General features: G+C 48.0%; 1 protein-coding gene across 1 annotated transcript in view; it reads right to left on the bottom strand.

Moving 5' to 3' along the window:
• PRDX5 (peroxiredoxin 5) overlaps positions 1-22,785 on the bottom strand; it is a 34,903-nt gene extending 12,118 nt beyond the window's left edge. Inside the window, exons 1-3 of the mRNA XM_040410482.1 lie at positions 22,630-22,785; positions 19,394-19,528; positions 15,993-16,124 (exon numbers count right to left, since the gene is read on the bottom strand). Of these exons, the coding sequence (XP_040266416.1) occupies positions 15,993-16,124; positions 19,394-19,528; positions 22,630-22,722 (360 nt within the window). The 5' untranslated portion in view covers positions 22,723-22,785. The remainder of the gene's footprint in view (positions 1-15,992; positions 16,125-19,393; positions 19,529-22,629) is intronic.
• Positions 22,786-22,809: the final 24 nt, after the last annotated feature.

Genomic DNA, 22,809 nt, shown 5'->3' with positions numbered 1-22,809 from the left:
CACTACACCCGGAAGAGAAGACTGCCGGTTATCGCTGATGTCGGCAGTCTTCTCTTCCGGGTGTAGTGTGACGTAATCGGCGCAGGCGCACTGAGGAAGGAGCTGGCAAGCGAGCGTCCTTTTCTCAGAGCGCCTGCGCCGAATGAGGACCGGTACGGCGCAGACGCTGGATTTCATGGGCAAAGAGGGCCAGCGGGAGGAGGAGAGCGCTCACTGGCCCTGTCTATCAAGTGGAGGAGGGGGCGTGTTTATAGTCCGAGGATGCGGCGGCCACCAGCAAGTACACGCCCAACTTGCTGGTAGTGAAGAAATTTGCATATGATAAAAGTATGATTTTTACAAGAAATAAGCCACAGACAAGGGTAGGACATGTATGATTCCACTCAGCTGACATTAGCAAATAGCTAATGTCGGCTAATGAAAATTGCACAATGGGGGCTGACAGAAGCCCTTTAAACTGGCACCCTGTCTGGAAATTCTGATAATCTGAAACTGCAAGGTGGTCTGGAATCTCTGCAGTTCAGATAACCAGTGACAGCATTGTCTTTCAGGATGTCTTCCACACTTCCAACCCTATAAGCCAATGGGGCACATTTAGCAATAATGGCGTAATTTGCACCAAAAAAAAATAAAAAATCCTAACATTACAAATCAAAAGTGATAAAAGTAAAATGTCTGATTGCACCTTCTCTTGTCCTAAATGCAATATGCCAAATACTGACCTATTCCATAATTTGTGGAGTTGTACGCTTATTCAGGATTTATGGCGACTTCTAATATATCTTTTACTGCCTCTCCTCTGTGGCCATTTTTACCATATTATCTGAAGAACAGCAGCGTCTCTCTAGACGAGATAAAGCATTATTACACATCTGGGCGGCTGCTACTACATCAATGGCTAGACCCAGGGACCCCGTCTATAATAACATTCCTGTTTAATATGGACAAAGAGAAAAGGACCAAAAGATTCTTGGAAAAACGCTCTTTATTTGTGAACACTGACACTAAATCCTCACACTTTGAGCACACCACACCGTACTTGAGCGAGATCTTGCACGACGCACGACTCTTTCAACATTAAATAACACCTGAGGTCTCCCTGAAGGTTTTTTGGGGAAGGGGGAGGGAGGGAAAAGCGGATTATGTCTGTACCTTGCGTTACATATTGTATGTTATACTGCAATGTTTTTACTGGCTGATTTGATGATCAAACAATAAACAGATTTGGGGGGGGGGGGGGGGGGAGTGGTGATTTATTTCACCTCATATCAAAAGGCACATGTCACTTTTAAAATGTGACATTTTAAAATATAAACCTTATTATCTGCCTATTTCCATTTGCGACATTTTAACACCAATGGGATTGAAATGAGACTTTTTTTAGGCTACTTTCACACTAGCATTTTTTGCAGATCCGTCATGGATCTGCAAAAACGCTTCTGTTACAATAATACAATGGCATGCATCAGTCATGAATGGATCCGGTTGTATTACGTCTTCTATAGCCATGACGGATCGTCTTGAACACCATTGAAAGTCAATGGGGGACGGATCCATTTTCTATTGTGCCAGAGAAAAAAAACGTATCCGTCCCCATTGACTTACATTGTGTGTCAGAACGGATCCGTTTGGCTCCGCTTCTTTGCATAAATGCGACTTTTGGACAAAAAGTCTCATCTTTTTCTCATAAATGTGACTTTTTGCACAAAACATCACCACATAAGCTGGCTTAATTGTCTGCAACAATTAGAGCCATTTCTGCCGATAAGAGGATGATAAATGAGGCGTAATATGCGCCAATTTGATAGTCCCGCCCACTTTGACATTTAAAACTCATTTCTGGCGTGATGCATTCTTTATGGTGAATGCTGCAGAAAACAGAATTCTTTTTGGCGCATTTTACGCCATAATTCTAGTGCAACATGCTTAGTAAATGTCCACCAATGTATTTGATAATCTGGCACTTATCGGGCTGACTGGTTTACAAAACGTTACTCCACATTTACTTACATTTAAATTGTGACATGTTGCAAAATATTGCTAAAAGTAACTGAAGAACCCTCGTTTTCCTTGTATTTCAGTGACGTTCTAAAGGCGGACACCTCAGCAGACGCCTCCTCGCACTGATATTACACAACACGCTACCTGACTGGGCAGGAGTTAACTCTTGGAATGCAAAAACCTGAATTCTTCATCTCACTCCAAGGCTTGTGACGGCAGTGGCATGACCGGCATTGAGTGGTCTTCCAAAATGTCTGACCGGTAAATCTGCCTAGTTACGTAGTGGTGCTGGGGCAGAGACCTGCCGCTATGAGAGTCCTGCAGACTGGCCGCTCCGCTGTCTGGGAAAGATGGGTGACAGTTATGGAGGATGTTATTGCGGTCATAGAATAGGCTTCTCAAAAAACAAGAAAAGGATTTCTTAAGGCCGAATGCACGCGGCCGTGTTCCGCGGCCAAGACGGTCCGTGGTATGCCAGGCTGGATTCCTGTTGAGAGCAGGAGCGCACGGCGTCAACAGGAATCCAGCCCGGCATACCACGGACCGCTCTCGGCCTAATGCAAATGTTTTTCTTTTTAGGGTTACTAAAACCGAAGGACAACCAAACTGAAGTAAGCGGTCTCACTACAGCTGAAGCCTGTGAACGGTCATTCCAGCGATCACGCCAAAAAAGCTGTGTGCATTCCACATTTTATGGAACGTCCGTCCCATAATAGAAAAGTCCTATCCTATTTTTTGGGGGGGACAAGGTGACAAAAAAAATTGAAAAATCGCACAGTTTTATTTTTTTTCTGTTACGGTGTTCACCACATAGGAGATATTTTTTTATATTTTAATGGTCTGGACTTTTTCAGACATGGCGATATGTAATATGTTTATTTTTTTATTGTGCATATATTTTATACGTAAAATTGGGAAAGGGGGCGATTTAATCTTAATATTTTGGTGTTTTTTTATTTATTTTTTCACTTTATTTAATAACTATTTAGGGCTAGAACCTGGGCTCTTTTAATCCCTTGCCCTATTCACCCTAATAGAGATCTATTAGGGTGAATTTCGAGATTTTTGTATAACTTACCAGTAAAATCTCTTTCTCGCTCTTCCTTGGGGGACACAGGAGACCTTGGGTATAGATCAGCTCCCTAGGAGGCGTGACACGAAGTGAAAACTGTTAAGCCCCTCCTCCAGCAGCTATACCCTCAGCCTGGAGAGAGAGACTGCCAGTTGCGTGTCCAAGTAGTGAGAAAAGGCAATGTCCAACAAGTGGAACCAACAAGTCAACTACCCAACGGGGTAAACCAAGTCCGGAAACAGAGTAGAAAAAACAATGAATGGGTGGGTGCTGTGTCCCCCAAGGAAGAGCGAGAAAGAGAAAAATCTCGTTTTCTCACCCATTTTCCTTGGGGGACACAGGAGACCTTGGGACGTTCGAGAGCAGTCCAAGAGGGGGGGGGGGGGACCACAGCTCCAAGGCGAAGCACCTGAAGGCATCAAGGAACCGCCGCCTGCAAAACCAGGCGGCCCAAGGCAGCATCCGCCGAAGCCAGAGTATGCACCCTGTAGAACTTGGTAAGGAGTGCAAGGAAGACCAGTGGCCGCCTTGCACAATTGCGCGGCAAAAGCCCAATGTCTCCGGCCCAGGAGACACAGACCGCTCTGGTGGAATGAACGGTGATAACGAAGGCGGAACCCTGCCCTTGGCGCGGTAACCTCAGCAATAACCATTCTGATGAAGCGGGCGAAAGCCACCCTGGAGGTCGTCAAACCGCTGCGCGGACCTCCTAGAACCACAAGAGTCCGAGCGCCGACAAGAGCCGGTGATCTCCAAGTAAAAACTGCAAGGCCCGAACAACGTCCAATCAGTGAAGTGTCCGTTCCCGGGCGGGAAGGGGGGGGGGGGGGACGGACGATGGCCTCGTTGAGATGAAAGGCAGATACCACCTTCAGAAGGAAGGAAAGGACGGGGTGGAGAACTGTCCTGTCCTGGGGAAGGACAGAATGCTCGGAACAAGAAGGGCAGTCATCTAGACACCCGTCTGAGAGACACGATGGTTACCGAAACACAACCGTACAGGACAGAAGGAGTAGAGAGAACTTCTGTAACGGCTCCAAGGGGAAGATTGGAGCGCCGGGAGCACAGTATGTAGTCCCCAGGGCGGTACCGGGGGACAGTAAAGAGGAACCAATGAGGGGCCAGGGAACGCTGGAAGAGGATGGACAGCGCCGACACTTGACCCTTCAAGGAACAGAGTCCCAGTCCCAAGTCCAGGCCGGACTGCAGAAGGACAGAACCATGGGGAGAGAAAGGCAGAGTGGGGGAATGCCCAGCTTCCCGCAGAACCCCAGGTAAGAACTCTAAGGGCTCTTTCACACCTGCGTTATTGTCTTCCGGCATAGAGTTCCGTCGTCGGGGCTCTATGCCGGAAGAATCCAGGATTATCCTAATGCATTCTGAATGGAAAGAAATCCGTTCAGGATGCATCAGGATGTCTTCAGTTCCGGGGAACGGAACGTTTTTTGGCCGGAGAAAATACCGCAGCATGCTGCGCTTTTTGCTCCGGCCAAAAATCCGGAACACTTGCCGCAAGGCTGGATCCGGAATTAATGCCCATTGGAAGGCATTGATCCGGACTTAAGCTAAACGTCGTTTCGGCGTATTGCCGGAGCCGACATTTAGCTTTTTCAGAGTGGTTACCATGGCTGCCGGGACGCTAAAGTCCTGGCAGCCATGGTAAGTGTAGTGGGGAGCGGGGGAGCAGTGTACTTACCGTCCGTGCGGCTCCCAGGGCGCTCCAGAGTGACGTCAGGGCGCCCCAAGCGCATGGATCACGTGATCGCATGGATCACGTCATCCATGCGCATGGGGCGCTCTGACGTCATTCTGGAGCGCCCGGGGAGCCGCACGGACTGTAAGTATACCGCTCCCCGCTCCTACTATGGCAACCAGGACTTTAATAGCGTCCTGGGTGCCATAGTAACACTGAAAGCATTTGGAAGACGGTTCCGTCTTCAAATGCTTTCAGTACACTTGCGTTTTTCCGGATCCGGCGGGCACCTCCGGCAACGGAAGTGCATGCCGGATCCCAACAACGCAAGTGTGAAAGAGGCCTTAGTCTGATACAGATCCTGGACGAAGCACGGCCGGGAGCGAACACTAGCGAGCCCGCTGGAATCGCCTGGGTAAGCGGGAAAAAACCCAAACGTGATCAGGCGCAGACCAGTAACACGGGCAGAATAGTCCGGCAAAACTGGTCCTGTCGGCCCCCGAGCAACGATGTCCCGTATCCACCTGGAGTGGGGAAGCAGAAGGGCAGACGGAAGGAACCGAAAGGGTCCGCCCAGCATCCGACAGATGCCAGGACAAGACAGGCTAAAGTCCATGTCGATGTTACCACCAGAGGAAGGGGATCTACCGTCCCGGAGTGGGAGATCTAAGGACAATCTTGACCGAAGGGTAATCCTCCCAAGTTACCGAGAAGGTAAGTCTACAGCAGGACAATCGCCTAGAATGGAAAACGCAATCTGCACCCAAGCAGGAGGACAGAATGCGGTAGACCCGGTAAATGGGAGCACAGCAAGTACAGCCAGTGTGAACGAGTGAGACGGTACGAGGCCACAAGGAACACCGGATCCATCCAAGTGAACAATTATGCCCTCCCCAGAGGGGAGGGCAGTGAAGGAACAGCCTCTGAAGCCTGGCCGAGGCAGAAGCCACATGGAGTAATATGCCCCGAGCGAGAGCCAAAACAGAGCCGGCAAGAAAAAAAAGCTACTCCGAGACGCCCGGCTCACCGCCTCGCAGAAGGCAAATACCCTGAAGAACCCAAACTGGAGGTCCCCCGGACCTGGATAATCGAGCACCCAAGAGAAGTTGGGTGACCTTCCCGAGGGGAGCGACCCGAACCTGGTAGCAGAGCAGAACTGAAGCGCAGAGGGCGCCCATAGGAAGGACTCATACCACACTGCATCCGAAGAGGAGGAATTGGTAGTAGATGTAGTCCCACCAGAGCCAACGTAGAAATCGAGGGGCGCTGCAGACAGCACTCTCGTGCATGTGACCGCTTGCGCAGGGAAGCAATGCAGCGGGAGGACGAATGGGTACGCATCTAGGAACCACAAACACTCCCCAGGTGGAAGGGCCAACGAACATGGCGGATACCGTCACAACGGAACCGCAATATACAATCCAAAACCGAGAATGAGTACCGCCTAGCTCGGTGCAGTAGAGAGCAAGCAGAACCCTGTCCGGGTCAGGTGGAAGCAGAATTATCTCTTCAGAGAAGAGTGCAAGGCTTGCGGCAAGCATCGTATCCCAAGAGAAACAAGTATGTCGCAGGAGGAAGGGAGGCATGCATACGTACGAGCAGCCCCGTAAGCAGTGAGAAGGCCAACCCACCTACGGGAGGAGAAGGCATACACGGCCCAAACAACGCAGAGCGCACAAGAACGTCCGCTCACTGCAAAATAGTCACTCAGCGAAGGGGGCTAGCCACAGAGTCCCACAGTATCTACGGAAGTGCAAAGTGCCGCCCGGAAGGGAGTTATGCACAAGACTAGTATGGCATGCGATGGAACGCAAGCAGTCCGCCCAGAAAGGGGGAAAATGTACCTGGCAAACACTGCAGTCGGTAAGAGTGCAAAGGCCCGCCCCAAAAGGGGGTGATGCCCAATGCCAGTACCGACTTCAGAGAAGTCGGACATACCATATTCCACACAGAAGGGGGCCATGCACATGGCCGTACAGTATCTAGTAGGAACGCAGGAGGTCCGCCTAGAGAAAGGGGAACATGCACAGGGTTATCCTAGCATTAAGTGATGGTGCAATAATCCACCCAACACCGAATTTCGTGAGAGTGCAACTACTCCGCCAATGAAGGGGGACATGTACGAGTCCAGCACAGCATGTACAAGGACAGCCGTGAGTCCCATGAGCGTGCAAAGTTCTGCCCATGGAATGAGAGGTGGTCATGCACGAGGCCAGCACCGTATCCAATGGGAGTGCAAGCATTCCACCCATGGAATAGGGCCATGCTCATGGCCAGCAACGTATCCGGAGAGAGTGCAGTATTCCACCCAGAGAAGGGGGGTCATGCACATGGCCAGCATCGCATCCAGTGAGAGTGCAAGCACCCCGCCATGGAAGGGGGGTCATGCACATGGCCAGCAATGTACCGGCGAGAAAACAACCACAGTCAGTGAGAGTGTACGTATGCCGCCCGAGGAAAGGAGGCATGCCCATGGCCGGCAGCGAATCCAGTGAGTGTGCAGCACACCGCCCATGGAAGGGGGGGGTCATGCACATGGCCGGCAACGGATCCAGTGAGAGTGCAAGCACCCCACCATGGAAGGGGGTCATGCACATGGCCAGCAACTTACCGGCGAGAGAACAACCTCAGTCAGTTAGAGTTTATGTATGCCGCCTGAGAGAAGGAGGCATGCCCATGGCCGGCAGCGAATCCAGTGAGAGTGCAGCATACCGCCTATGGAAGGGGGTCGTGCACATGGCCAGCACCGTATCCGGTGAGAGTGCAGTATTCCGCCTAAAGGGGGTCATGCACATGGCCAGCCCGCAGCCAGGGAGAGTGCAGTATTCCACTTAGGAAGGGGGTCATGCACATGGCCAGCACCATAACTGGAGAGGGTGACAAATTCTGCCTATAGAAAGGGCGGAAGGGGGCGCATGCACTTGGCCAGCGCCGTATCCCGGGAGAGGACAAAGGTCCGCCTAGAAGGGGAACATGCACCTGGCCAGCACCGCAGCCGGGGAGCGCGACATGCCGCCTATGGAAGGTGGGCATGCATACGGCCAGCACTACTGAACTCAGGCTGCAGCGTCCTGCGCAGCCAACAAGAATTCCGTTATTTATTTACCCAGTCTTTTTTATTTATTTTTTTATTTAAAAACACAGCCTCTCTGAGGCAAGAAGGGGGCCACCATACAGTGGCACAGCCTCTCTGAGAGGCAGTAAAGGGGCCAGCCATACAGGCTCATGAGGAAGCCCAGATCATAGAGGGTCCGTCTCCTCTAGATGGGAGCCGGCCCCTGGAGATGGCCGGTATCCAAAAGGTTAACAAGGATCCGGCCTGGGGGGCGGCGCAGCGATCCCCTGGGGGGGCGGCGCAGCGATCCCCTGGGGGCGGGGGGACCTCCAGGTGGGAAGAATTCGCGCCTGGAGAAGTTCCCACACCCTCCAACCGAGGCCGGAATTTTGCGGCCTAGTAAGCCACGAAGCCGGGGCCTAAATTTTTGCGGCGCCCGGCCAACCGGGAGGTACCGACGGTCGGCCGGGACCTGGAGGGAGCGGGAGTGGCGCATGTACATACCGGCTGTGGGTACCCACCCCAGGGGGCCGGCAGAGTCAGGGGCCCGGGGAAGGAAGGCCGGAATCGCGGCCGCGAAGCCTGGGCCAAAATTTTCGGCGCCCGGCCGACCGGAATGCACCGACGGTCGGCCGGGGCCTGTTGGAGCATCGCGCTCAGTACATGCAGGCCGCGGGTGCCCAGCCCGCGGGCCGGAAGCAAGGGCCCTGCGCCTCGGCAGTGTCAGGAGCGGGCCCCTAGCCCTGGGGGGACCCTGAAGTCCAGCACAGAAAACCCTTCCCTTGGTGGACCGGGTGCCCGTAGAGGAGGGTCAGGGGCAGCTAGGCGCGGGCCCCCTGGCCCTGAAGCAGCGACCGGTAAGAGTAAGGGGGACCCCGAGACCGGGTGCCCATGAGTGTAAAGGAGGGACGCCGGCATAACCCCTGTGTCAGGGGCAGCTAGGTGCGGGCCTCCGGGCCCTGTTGCAGCATTCCTCGCGCAGCAATCGGCAGCTACCTTCAGTAGTCTGCAATGTCCTATGGAGGGGAGGAGAGGGAGCAGATTGCCGCGTTGCGGCACCCCAGGGGCCAGCCTAGGTCCAGCACAGAAGGGTCCAGCACACAGGAGACCGGGGAGGGGGGTGGGGGTTGGGGCGACGACGTAGGGCTGGAGAAGCGACTCTCTCACCATCAGCCGTCTTCACCCTCGGTCCGTTCCAGCAGGGTCGCCCCTTCAGCTACTGGCACCGTAGTGGCAGGACGCTGGAAGAGGGACTTGGCTTGCGGGCGACCCTTGCGCTGGCGGGATGCAGAGGAGCTAAGCTGCCCTGGTCCACCTTGCCTTCTGTGGGGGAGGCAGCAGTGCGAGTGACCGGCACTGGCACAGCTCGACCCCGGGAGAAACAGAGGTCTATTGCGTCTCTATTGTCCCTGATGGTCTGGAAGAAAAAGAAAAAACTAAAAAGAAAAAACTAAACAAGGAGAAAACAGCCCTGCAGAGCAGGGAGTGTCTTGCCTCCTTGTCAATCAAATATAACAAACAAAGAAATCCCTCAAAGGAGTTGCTACGCAACTATTTACCAAATTTTTTATTTTTTAACGGTCACTAGGACCAAGCGTATTTATGCAACTCCTCCGACTAGTAATATAAAAACTCAAATTTTATTATAATCCTTTTAAAACCAACATATTACTTGGGAACATGTTAAAACCTTCAGGAGTAACAATTCCAGGGTCAGTGGCCAGTATTCATGTGCACATCTTGTATCCAATATACTTGGACTTTCCTAATGATTTTAATCAGTGCCGCGTCATGCTAACAATGGGTGTGCGCTGCATAATCATGCTATTGACGTCACCTTCATCTCCCGTCAGCCTGCCTGGCCATAGTAGTGATGTCATCTCCGGTGCGCCGCGCTTCCTTCCCAGATAGGTACTCATGCGTCATTCACCTACGTCCTGCAACTTCACGATAATACTATGCGCACAAACTTCTTTTCAATTTCAATTGTCAGGTGGATTTGCGCATGCGTGCGAACTTTACCTCCGACGAGATCACAACAGGATTTTTGGGACTGTGTGGGTAATTGCTAAGGGGATGGTTAGTGTGGGTATATGTTATGTATTCTCTGTTTTAATAGCCACTTCTCTCTCATTGTCAGAGGTTCCCACTATTTATATCCTCTTACTTTCATCTACCCACTAGATTCTAATTATAGATTTTACTTTTATAGTACCCACTGGTTCTGATTTTAGATACCCAGGTTTATGGTCATGATGGTTATAATTTTATTGCAGTTTTATGAGAACATTTTTATTATGATGTTTTATATATCTACCAATTATTAATTTTGACCATATATATTTATAATTATTCTTCCCTTATTAATATCTATTATCTATTTTGTCCCTAGGTGCCTCGAAATCCTCCAATCGGATGCCTCCCCAGACGTAAGTATCCCTCATGACGGCCTATGTGTCCTAGTTGTCTCTGAACTCCTACATTTTCTACTTTCTGCTACCCTTCCCTAAACACCCGTACCCCACTTGCTTTCCTCCCTATTCTCCCTATGTGGGATAAATATTATCTATTTATTTTTTAAATTTATTCTTATTGTTTATTTTCATATAGGGAGGGAAAACTTATTTATTTTTATGCTCCATATTTTTATTATAGTTCTCACTAAATTCATTGTATATTATACTCTAAACCAGGGGTGGGGAACCTGCGGCCCGCGGGCCGCTTGCGGCCCGCGAAGTCATTCAATCCGGCCCCCCATGCGATTGTAAAACACCGCCGCCGATTGTCACTATGGAGCGGAGTAAATGTATTGCTAAACACACTGACAATGAATGGATGATCATGGCGATCATTCACTCATTGTCCGTGTGTTTAGCAATACATTTACTCTGCTCCTGCGGCCCGCCCCTGTTAGCCGGCGCCAGCCAATAGCATTTACTCTGCTCCTGCGGCACTCCCCTGTTAGCCGGCGCCAGCCTCCAGCTATTGCACTGCAGCTAAGATGCTTCCCTAGGTTTACAGCCCCGCCCGCCGTGAGTGACGTCACGCCGCCGGGCGGGGATCACCATTCATGCTGGCTGGGATGACACTGATGGGAGGAGCATAGAGAGGACGAGCCAGCGCCACCGACGAGGAACCATTTCCAGCAGCAAGTAAGGCAGCCAGACAGCATCATGAAATACAGCAAATTTTTTTAATATGCAGCATAGCGGCGGGGGGAGGGGGGTAAATGTCCTGCACAGTGCACAGGACATTAATACATAAGTTACCATGACCAGTGCAGGACATTTACCCCCTCCCCCCATGCTGCATATTAAAAAAAAATCACAATGTCATTAGGGGAAAGTTCTTATCTTTATTCAGCAGTTCTGAGTCCCGACAATCTAATCTCCCCACGTCCTCTTCTATACAGATACCCTGGCTGAGTAATGTAATTACTGAGAACCTCTGCACAAGGATTACTCCGCCTGAGCCCGAAAACCATCAAATAGTCCCTGCAGAGTAATCCTTGTGCTGCTGATCCCGGCAATTACATTACTCAGTGTATTTGTATAGAAGAGGACATTGGGGCTCAGATTAAATTGTCCGAACTGCTGTATAAGGATAAGAACTTTCCCCTACCAACTTTAACTACTAGTGTTCCTCCACCAGCTAAGCCACAGTACAGTTTGAATCATGTGTCCGGGTTGAAGGCGGAAGGAGACCCGGACACATGATTCAAACCCTGTACAGTCCGGGTCAATCCCGTACAGGTGGCAACCCTAGGTAAATGTCCTGCATCGGTCAATGGTCATGGTAACTCATGTATTAATGTCCTGCACAGTGCAGGGTGCTGTGTAATGTAAAGGGGTCCAGTGATGCAGGGTGCTGTGTATTGTAAAGGGTCCAGTGATGCAGGGCGCTGTGTAATGTAAAGGGGTCCAGAGGTACAGGGTGCTGTGTAATGTAAAGGGGTCCAGTGATGCAGGGTGCTGTGTATTGTAAAGGGTCCAGTGATGCAGGGCGCTGTGTAATGTAAAGGGGTCCAGAGGTACAGGGTGCTGTGTAATGTAAAGGGGTCCAGTGATGCAGGGTGCTGTCTATTGTAAAGGGTCCAGTGATGCAGGGCGCTGTGTAATGTAAAGGGGTCCAGTGATGCAGGGTGCTGTGTAATGTAAAGGGGTCCAGTGATGCAGGGCGCTGTGTAATGTAAAGGGGTCCAGTGATGCAGGGTGCTGTGTAATGTAAAGGGGTCCAGTGATGCAGGGTGCTGTTCTTTATTTGTAAAAATTGAGTATATAAATAAAGATTATACAAAAAAAATGTTTGACCAAATAATAACAGGCTAATTTTTAAGTTGATCATTTTGTATGGCCCCCGAATGATGTTACAAAAATCCAAATGGCCCTTGGCAGAAAAAAGGTTCCCCACCCCTGCTCTAAACGATCCATTTGACCTTACAAGAATGAAGCAAAGGTAAATTCTTCATTCAGCCCATTCGGGGCAAGAGAGTGGAGACGATAGATCCACTTAGTCTCCTCTTGTTGTAGCTTACGGTCAATACTGCCCTGTCTGGGAGATACCCCAATCTTCTGTATCCCCAAAATTTTTAGTCCATTTGTTTTGCCATCATGGCATGTTAGTAAATGCCTAGAGAGGGGTGTCTCTTCGTTGGTATTTAATACACTAAAATGCTTGGAGATCCTCCTCCTTAGTTCCTGAATGGTTTTCCCAATATACAGTTTTTCACATTCATACTGTATACAATAAACCACCCCAGAGCTCTTACAGTTGATGAATTCTCGTATTTTATATATTTTGTCATCATGGGGATTTTTAAATTCCTTCTTTGGGATCATAAATTTGCAAAAACTACAGGCTCCACACGGATATGATCCTGTGGTTTTGAGCCATGTAGTTTTGCTTTTAGAAGTTCTTTGAAAGTGGCTTCTGACTAGCATCTCCTTCAAGTTTCTGCCCCGTCTGTATGTAATGCTTGGATTTCTGGGTAGTATCTCTCTCAGATCCTTGTCTGCCTTCGGGATATGCCAGTGTTTTTGGAGAATCCTGTATATCCTAGCATTCTGCACATCATAGGTCCCTATGCATTCTAATGGTCTTCTCATCATCCTTTTTCCTGTTATTTAGGAGCTCTTCCCGATTTGTATTGACGGCTCTGTTATACGCTTGATGTAGGACCTTTTTGGGATAACCCCTCTTTCTAAACCTTGAGTATAAGGCTACTTTCACACTAGCGTTCGGGGCTCCGCTTGTGAGTTCCGTTTGAAGGGGCTCACAAGCGGCCCCGAACGGATCCGTCCAGCCCTAATGCATTCTGAATGGATGCGGATCCGCTCAGAATGCATCAGTCTGGCTCCGTTTGTCCTCCGCTCCGCTCAGCAGGCGGACACCTGAACGCTGCTTGCAGCGTTCGGGTGTCCACCTGGCCGTGCGGAGGCAAACGGATCCGTCCAGACTTACAATGTAAGTCAATGGGGATGGATCCGTTTGAAGTTGACACAGTATGGCTCACTTTTCAAACGGATCCGTCCCCCATTGACTTTCAATGTAAAGTCAAAACGGATCCGTTTGCATTATCATGAACAAAAAAAATAAAACATTTTTTTTTTTTTGTTCATGGTAATGCAAACGGATCCGTTCTGAACGGATCTAAGCGTTTGCATTATAGGTGCGGATCCGTCTGGGCACATACCAGACGGATCCGACCTAAACGCAGGTGTGAAAGTAGCCTATGATGTTGCTTTCCTTTTGAAAGGTCTCTTCATCAGTACAGTTCCGTCTGGCCCTCAAATACTGGCCTACGGGGATACCTCTCTTTAATTTTGGTGGATGATAGCTCTGCCAATGAAGAAAACCATTAGATGCTGTGGGTTTTCTATACACCTCTGTTCTGATGTCTCCTGTCTTGTCCAGTGTAATTTTTAGATCGAGGAAATTAATACTTTCGGACTGTGTTTCTACAGTAAATATAAGACCTAGATCATTTTTATTTAATCTTTCCATGAATTCTTTAAACGCATTGACCGTACCATTCCAAAAAAATCAAAATGTCATCTATAAAACGACCCCAAAACAAAATACAATCTGTGAATGTTGTGTTCTCCTCCGTGAATACGAATTTTTCTTCCCACCACCCAAGGTACAGGTTTGCGAAGCTAGGTGCGCAAACCGTCCCCATTGCTGTACCGTGCGTCTGTAAATAATAAGTGCCATCAAAAATAAAATAATTGTGAGTAAGTAAAAAACGTAACAATTGTGTAATTAAATCATTGTGGTGATACAAATGTGTGCCCTTTGTATATAGGTAGTGCTTCACTGCTTTAATCCCTTTTTCATGTTCAATGCTCGTGTATAGAGCCTCTACGTCGAGGCTTGCTAAAAGGGTATTGGGACCTAGCTGGATGCCATTTAGTTTTTTGACCATGTCTAGCGTGTCTTGCCTCCTTGGACACTAAGCAAAAACTGGCAGTCTCTCTCTCCAGGCTAAGGGTATAGCTGCTGGAGGAGGGGCTTAACAGTTTTCACTTAGTGTCACGCCTCCTAGGGAGCTGAGCTATACCCAAGGTGTCCCCCAAGGAAATGGGCGAGAAAGGATGTTACACTGTACCTGCTGCGCTTTATGCACACAGCAGCAGGGAGATTACCATGGAAGGCTTCAGTAGCGTCCTGGCTGCCATGGTAACCAATCGGAGCATCATTTATGTGAGGATCGCAGCCCTGGTCCCATAGAAGTGAAAGGGGCTTTAGTGAGAAACGCATTGCATACAGAAGCAATCCAGATGCAATACGTTTTTCACCGATGGTTTCTAGGAGAAGTTTGTAAATCATCAGTTTTTTTTCACGCGTGTGAAAAACGCATCAAACTGATTGCATCCACGCAGAAAAACCCTGAAACACTGAACTTTATTTCGAAATGGTGCGAGTTTCACTGAACGCTTACCGACATAATCCGTAACATTTGTGTGAAAGAGGCCTTAGTGTCGTGTCTGGAGGAAACGAGGCACAGCTCATCACCTGCCCAATACCATCCCTACAGTGAAGCATGGTGGTGGCGGCATCATGCTGTGGGGTGTCTTCCAGCAGCTGGGACAGAGAGACTGGTCAGGGTTGAGGAAAAGCTGAATAGAGCAAAGTACAGAAATACTGAAAACCTGATCTAGAGCGCTCTGGACCTCAGACCAGGCCGTAGACTCACCTTGCAATGAGACAGTAACCCTAAGCACACAGCGATGACAACACAGGAGTGACTTGGGGACAACTCTGTGAATGTCCTTGAGAGGCCCAGCCCTGACTTAAACCCAACTGAACATTTCTGGAGAGACCTGGAAATAGCTGTACACTGACAGTCCTCATCTAACCTGACAGAACTAGAGAGGATCTGCAGAGAAGAATAGTACAAAATCTAGGTGTGAAAACCTTGTGGTATCAGACCAAGAAGACTGGGGGCTGTAATCACTGACAAAGGTGCTCCAACTGAGGTCTTGAGTAAAGGGTCTGAATACTTATGTCAAGGCAAGATTTTGGTATTCCATTTTCAATAACTTAGCAAAGATTTTGAACCTTCTTTTTTCTCATTATGGGGTATTGAGTGCAGAATGATTGGGGAAAAATTTGAACTTTTGTAAATTTTAGTACAAGGCTGCAACATAACAAAATGTGAAAAAAGTGAAAGAGTCTGGAGACTTTCCGAATGTACTGCAGCACCGATTCTGAAATGCAGCCATACAGTACAGACCCCTCTGTGCACAATGGGCATGAAAAAGACAGTCTTTGATCGAGAGCCTCTGTGCCTGGAATAAAAACCACGCCAGCCCCTGAATGGAGTCGTTTTCACTCCTCTTTTACGCTTGTTTCCAGGCCTCCACCACTCATAAGTGATGAGGATGGTGTAAAAACAACCCTATAAAAATTAAATAAAAAAAATTGCATAACAGAGTCTTGTGACTTTTTTTTTTTTTTTTACACTAAAAGCTGGCGCAGTGATGTTCGCAAATGACCTCTGATGTACTGAAGTGACGGCAGTTGTCGGGAGTGTACCACCAGTATAATAAACCACTGCTTGAAAAGTGGAAATGTTTCATCACTCGTGTGACGGCACAAAGCATCTGGTACAACATTTACACACGATTCTTATCATTAAACTCAGTTAAAACAAAAAGATCCATCTTTACCTTCTTATCGGCTCCGTGTACTTTTCCCCACTCGCTCACAACAAAGGCATCATTGACTGAGATGCACGCGAGGACTTCTACCCCACGGGACTTCAGATCACCAGCCTGAGACACGTATCCAGGTAAGTGTGTCTGAGAAAAGCACAGAGGACAACAACTAAACCAATATCCACCATAGTTACCTGTAGCCAAGGCTCCTCTATCTCAATCTATAAGCTAATTATTATAATTAGGAAAAAACACAAACGCAATAGCAAATGCAACCAGCACCCCGCCCTGCCTCTATGCTGGATGAGACATTGGTGTTCATTTTGGCCAAAGTGTAATAAGCCACTCACCACGTCAAGGTCACCTCTATGAGTGGTCCCTAACACTAGTTCCTACCTGTTTATGGGCCATGACAGCCACACAAAGTCCAGGGAGCGCAGGTACAGCATGAACGCCAGGTACACTCTGCTTTTAACCCCGTCCGGTGCCGTTACAGCTTTCATCGGATCCAGGGATGCAAGTACCAACATGCATGCTGAGCCCACTATATACTTCTCCTGGAGCCAAATGGCTACTGGTAGGTGCTATATAAGCAGACTCAGTTTTATACTGACTTTAAAACCAGCCTCCAGGGCAGACTAACATCCCTGGATCCGATGAAAGCTGTCACGGCACCGGACGGGGTTAAAGGCAGAGTGTGCTTGGCGTGCATGCTGCACCTGCATTCCCTGGACTTTGTGTGGCTGTCATGGCCCACAAACAGGTAGGAACTAGTGTTAGGGACCACTCATAGAGGCGACCTTGACGTGGTGAGTGGCTTATTACGCTTTGGCCAAAATGTACACCAATGTCTCATCCAGCATAGAGGCAGGGCAGAATGCTGGTTGCAGAGTGCTATTGCATTTGTGTTCTTTTCCTTTGTATATGTATTTCGCCATAGCGATGTGCACCTGCATATAGGGTTGTGCTGACTGAATCCCCCACAATTATTATAATTAGTTAGCAATTCAAACAATAGAGCGAAGGTCCTGCTCGCAATCTGTGAGGAAACAGTGGAGGCACAAGAGGTAAAACAGCTCGTTTTGTACAATGGTTCGGCCATCTTTTAAAAACAGGGCACAACACAAAGCTGCATGATCCAGTCACCGGTGTATGTAGATGGACGAGGTGCATGGAGTGTGGGGGAAATGAAGAAGGGTTAGAATGGAAAGTTAGATTAGGTAATGTGACAGGCCTCCCTAAACAGAGGGGTTTTAGAACACGCTTAAGGGGTTGTCCAGCCTTTAGTAAGTGGGGTCTATCCTCGGGTCTGACACCTGCAGCCCTGCCAATCAGCTGTTTGGTGTAGCTCTGCTGCTGGGGCCACACGGCGCTGACAATATTGTAGTGGCGGACCCCGCTCCCACTGAAGTCAACTGCAGCAGCACTCTAGTAGTGAGCTCCTCTAAGGATAGGCCATTTACCGCTGTGGAGATTTCTAATTCTGACAGAGGAAGCACAGTCCAGAGAAGTGGTGCAGAATGAGAAGTCTTGGAGACAGGAGTGGGAGGATCGGGTTATGAAGTTTAGGGGTAGGGGCGATACGAAGATGCCCCTCTACTGTACACATTTCCGTACGTGGTGACATCAGTAACTCATGTGTTGTCACAAATATGACTCATCACATATCAATGTGGAGTGCGCTCACTCATCTAAACGGGGAGTGACCAGACATGAAGGTGTTAATTACTGCCGTTGGATCAGTCAGGATCAGCTACTGTATTACATTTCTCTTTCTTTTTTCCATTCACAATGGTTTTTACTTCTTTCACACCTTGGATTGTGAGATGTGTATCCAGGAGATATTACTTGTGTGACAGTTCCTTCTGTTTAAGTGGCGCAATTTAAAATGTGTTGACCAAGAAACAGGGTGCATTACGACAAATAATTGCTTTCCTGATCTCCCACACACTGCCTGTTACTCAACTGATTATCATAGATTTGGCAATAAAGGCTTGAAGTCAACAGCCATTTCCACAGCTTGGGGTGAGGCTACACTGTGACTTTTTGCAGCGGGGCTGATATATTTTAAAGGGGTTGTCTCACTTCAGCAAGTGGCATTTATCATGTAGAGAAAGATAATACAAGCCACTTACTAATGTACTGTGATTGTCCATATTGCTTCCTTTGCTGGCTGGATTCATTTTTCCATCACATTATACACTGCTCGTTTCCATGGTTACAGACCACCCTGCAATCCATCAGTGGTGGTCGTGCTTGCAGAATATAGCAAAAAGTATCAGCCTATGCGGGCTCCCATGGTCCCGGCCACCAGAGAGGCTGACGCTTTTTCCTATAGTGTCCAAGCACGACCACCCCTGATGGATTGCAGGGTGGTCTGTAACCATGGAAACGAGCAGTCTATAATGTAACGGAAAAATGAATCCAGCCAGCAAAGTAAGCAATCTGGACAATCACAGTACAGTAGTAAGTGCCTTGTTTTACCTTCCTCTACATGAAATGCCACTTACTGAAGTGAGACAACCCTTTAACTATTGAGCTACAGCTGCAGTCAAAATGAATGCAATCCCTTGGATTGCAGCTGTCATTTAATAGGTCATTCAATCAATCAGTTGCGCTACAAAAAGTGGCAGTGTAGCCGAGGCGTTCGTGGCAGCGCACACCAGCAGAAGGCCGCTCTCCTCTCCTGAGAAGTCTGTTTTAGTAACTACTTGCATTCCCCGTGTAATAACAATTAGGTTTCATATTTTCGTATAATTCTGTGTTGTCTTCATTTGTTATCCCTACTTTAAATGTATGAATTAGCCGACAACTGGGTCTTTCCATTCTCCCGGCCCCTGCACAGAGACAGCCCCCCAACTGCTAACAGCCAGTGGTCCATTAGGTCATAAACGTCTAGTGGGAATAACAGAGGAAGGGCACAACAGGGTCTTCAAATAAGATGCTCCAGAATTTACTAAAACAGACGTCAGGAAAGGTGTCTGGTCCTGTTTTGTTATCTGCCCACCCTAATTGTACTCGGGTGTCTGTCACACTTTTCCCCCCCGTCTCTCCAAAGACACAAATGCTCGCCCTCACGCCCTTGACTTCTGTGTGTTATCAGAGGACTCAAGAGGATGGCTACTGTCCCATTAACTTTTCTTCAACAATTTTATCCATGACTCTGTTCACATTTCCGTTAAAATTTTATTTTTCTGCGCCGTCACAGTATGTCCTATGAGGGAAATCAGCAGCGCCTAATAGAGCCTAATGGCTTAGCTGTGTTCATTTGAATTGTGACAACAATCCCACTGGAGGATGCTAATGGAACCTGTAACCGAAGTGTGGACATGGCCTGGGGCTTACTGGTCGGTCAGGTTCTGTGTACTACGTCTCCTTCACGTGACACAATGTAAAACTAGGGTATGACTAACCTTAGAGCATCCTGGAGTAAAAGCCCCTGGAACGCCAAAGAGAATGCCCTTCTTGTCACCAAACACATCCTTGATGCTGGTCTTGCTTCCAGGACCTCCATCGTAGATCTGCACATCGGGCAGAGGATCTCCAACCTGGGAGAGGAACCAGAGACATCACAGATTAGAAAGGTTTGGTTCTTGTTGGCTTTATTCTTGGAGACAATAGTTGGTCCACTGACTACAATGGGTCAGTTTCAGGTTTCTGATTAATGTCTTACAAAAGTCATAGAAACATGATATTACCAGGAGCGGGAATAGCACTGCACCCTTTTTTAGGGGCAGGTACAGCAATTACAACCATAAAGGTGGCAGAACTGGTAGAACTATTCTTTCATTATACACGTTTGGAAATATCCATTACTGCAAGGATGACTAAGAAGCACCATGCGACCCTAGCAGTGCTGCCGATTTCCTGGTAATCTCACTCCAGCGTCACACCCAGAATCGGCTACCAAGCTTTTGTGCCCCAGGCAGTAGATGACAATTACGGCTCGGTGTTCATGTTGTGGGTGCGGCTCCAGTGATTTTCTATGGGACTACATGGGTCTCCTATTTCCGAGGGTCCCACAGAGAACAAGCAGGGCGCATGCTCGAGTGCTACTACATTCCTTCAGGGAAGCCCTTTCTCCTGACTGGTGGGGGGCACAGCGATCACCCCCAACCAAAAAGAGACTTACATACTATCCTGTGAAATAGGGGTGCTCCCTTTACGTCCATTGAGTATCTCTTCTGTCAAGTTGTTAGAGGGGTCATCACACAAAGTATTAGTATACAGTGAACTGAGAATTTTAGGAGAAGTATTATTGCAAAATACAGGTGAAACTGGAAAAATGTGAATATCATGCAAAGTTCATTTATTTCAGTAATGCAACTTAAAAAGGTGAAACTAACATATGAGATAAACTCATTACATGCAAAGCGAGATATTTCAAGCCTTTATTTGTTATAATTTGGATGATTATGGCTTACAGCTTATGAAACCCCAAAGTCACAATTTGCTCAGGGGGTATGGATTAACTAGCTGACTAGAGTGTGACACTTTGAGCCTAGAATCTTGACCCTTTTCACAAAATTCTAATTTTAAGCTGAATTAATGCAATTCCTTTTAATTTGCATTACTGAAATAAATGGACTTTTGCACAATATTCAAATTTTTCCAGTTTCACCTGTACATGAAATTGAAATTAAAATATATATATATATATATATTTTTTTTTATGAGCATCACATTTTTCTCTCCGGTAGCGCCCCCTGCTGTCTGTCCTTCATCCTATTCATTCCTACCTCTAAACTCACAAAAATATATAGCCAGCTCTCTCTAGATGGTGGAGAGGCATTACATAATAATAATAATCATCTTTATTTATATAGCGCCAACATATTCCGCAGCGCCTTACAATTGAGGGGTTCATGTACAAACAGTCAAATAACATAGTAACAGACAAGTCGATTACCGTATTACAACAAGAGGAATGAGGACCCTGCTCGCAGGAGCTTACAATCTATGAGATACTGTATCTCCAGGACTATAAAGGCCCCTTTCACACGACCGTATGGCTTTTTTTGTGTTTTGCGGTCCGTTTTTCACAGATCCGTTGTTCCATTTTTTGTTTCTGTTGTGTTTCCATTTCCGTTCTGTTTTTTCTGTATGGCATATACAGTAATTACATAGAAAAAATTGGGCTAGGCATAAAATTTTCAATAGATGGTTCCGCAAAAACGGAATGGATGCGGAAGACATACGGATGCATTTCCGTCTGTGTTCCTTTTTTTTGCTGACCTATTGACTTGCACGGAGCCACGGAATGCGATTTGCGGGCAATAATAGGACATATTCTATCTTTTAACGGAACGGAAATACAGAAACAGAATGCATACGGAGTACATTCCGTTATTTTTACGGAACCATTCAAAAGAATGGTTCCGTATATGGAACGCGAAAAACGGCCAGTAAACATAGAAAAAAAAAAAAAAAAACGGCGATGTGAAAAAGGCCTAAGGATGGAGAAGAGCTAAACGCAGTGCATCCTGGGAGATGAAGGTGCTTGATGAGCAGCTGCCCACCCACAGAAAGGGAGGAAAGTCCACCAGATATATGAAGAAAAAAACTGTTATACATTTGTAGGATAATCCTTTTAGGAATCCTATTCAGTTCCTTTTATGGGAAAGCGGGGTACAGCCATTAGGCTATGTTCACATGGCAAGCTGAATTCAGGAGACATGCCAATTGAGGTTTGTAAAAATACTCGTCCATGTGAACTATGCTACGCATTTCCAATACAATGGAAGCTGCTCTGAGGCATATCCCAGCATGTTTTACACGTTCATATGCTACTAATTTTGCAGTGTGAACATGCCCTTATGGTTGCTTCTACAGCCTGATTCACACACAGCAGATTTTGTGGCAGAAAATTCCACAATCACAAATCAGTTCCATTCCCCTTAATGGAGCTGGCAGAAATCCCCCTGCTTGATGCCCCATTCAAATGAAAGGAACCGATTTCTAGTTGCAGAATTTTCTGCCACAAAATCAGTTCAGTGTGTGAAGGCGCCCTAACCAGGTCTTCCACTGTCACAGGTCTCCCCCTCCCCCCAGCATGACTTGTCAAAGGACACACAAGCGCTGCAGTGACCCATGGAGCCAAGTACTGGGGAGCAGACAGGCATGTAAGCCACTGACCGCTCCCGCTGGGTGAACATTGTCCAGTCAGTGCCTACAGGGACCATGACCTGCTACTTGGCGGCCTAGGGGTCCAATCACATGGTCCAGGGACCGCACTCACAGATCTAGGGTATAATCACACCTGCAGGTTCTGTTCAGGTTTTTCTGCTGTCATTTTTGGAGCCAAACCAGGTGTGGATCATAAAAAGAGAAGAAGAATAGAGGACGGATACAAATTACCTCCTTTGTAAAGTCATTTGGGGTTTGGCTTCAAAAACTGCACCAGAAACCTGATCGTGTGAATAAACCCATAGAGGTGGCAGCCACATCCTGATAGCAGTGCACTGCGCTGATTCCGGGGAGATCTTGGGGTCTGCGAGGATATAGAAAGCACAGGCAGGGCCCGGTACTGATATCCCTGATGACGTCACATCGCCGGTAAGTGGCCGACCAGTGATTGGTGACGGTAAGTGCTGAGGCCACAGACTTCAATGTACAAGTCGCACAGAACAAATATAGGCAGAGATGTTACCTTGATGGACATGGCTCTGCTCCAGACTCTGCTCCGGACTACTGTGCGCAGCGGTGACAGGAGGAGGAATGATACAGGTAACTGAAGAGCCATGACAACTAAGGGCGGGGCTACCGGGGGGCGAACGCGTGACTTTGCTAGAGGACACGCCCACCTTAGGTAAGCGCTTCTACTCTAGAT

This window comes from Bufo bufo, chromosome 10 (assembly GCF_905171765.1).
Source record: "Bufo bufo chromosome 10, aBufBuf1.1, whole genome shotgun sequence".
Classification (NCBI taxonomy): domain Eukaryota; kingdom Metazoa; phylum Chordata; class Amphibia; order Anura; family Bufonidae; genus Bufo; species Bufo bufo.
Note: the sequence above shows the minus strand (reverse complement) of the source record. Positions and strands in the feature narration are given on the sequence as shown.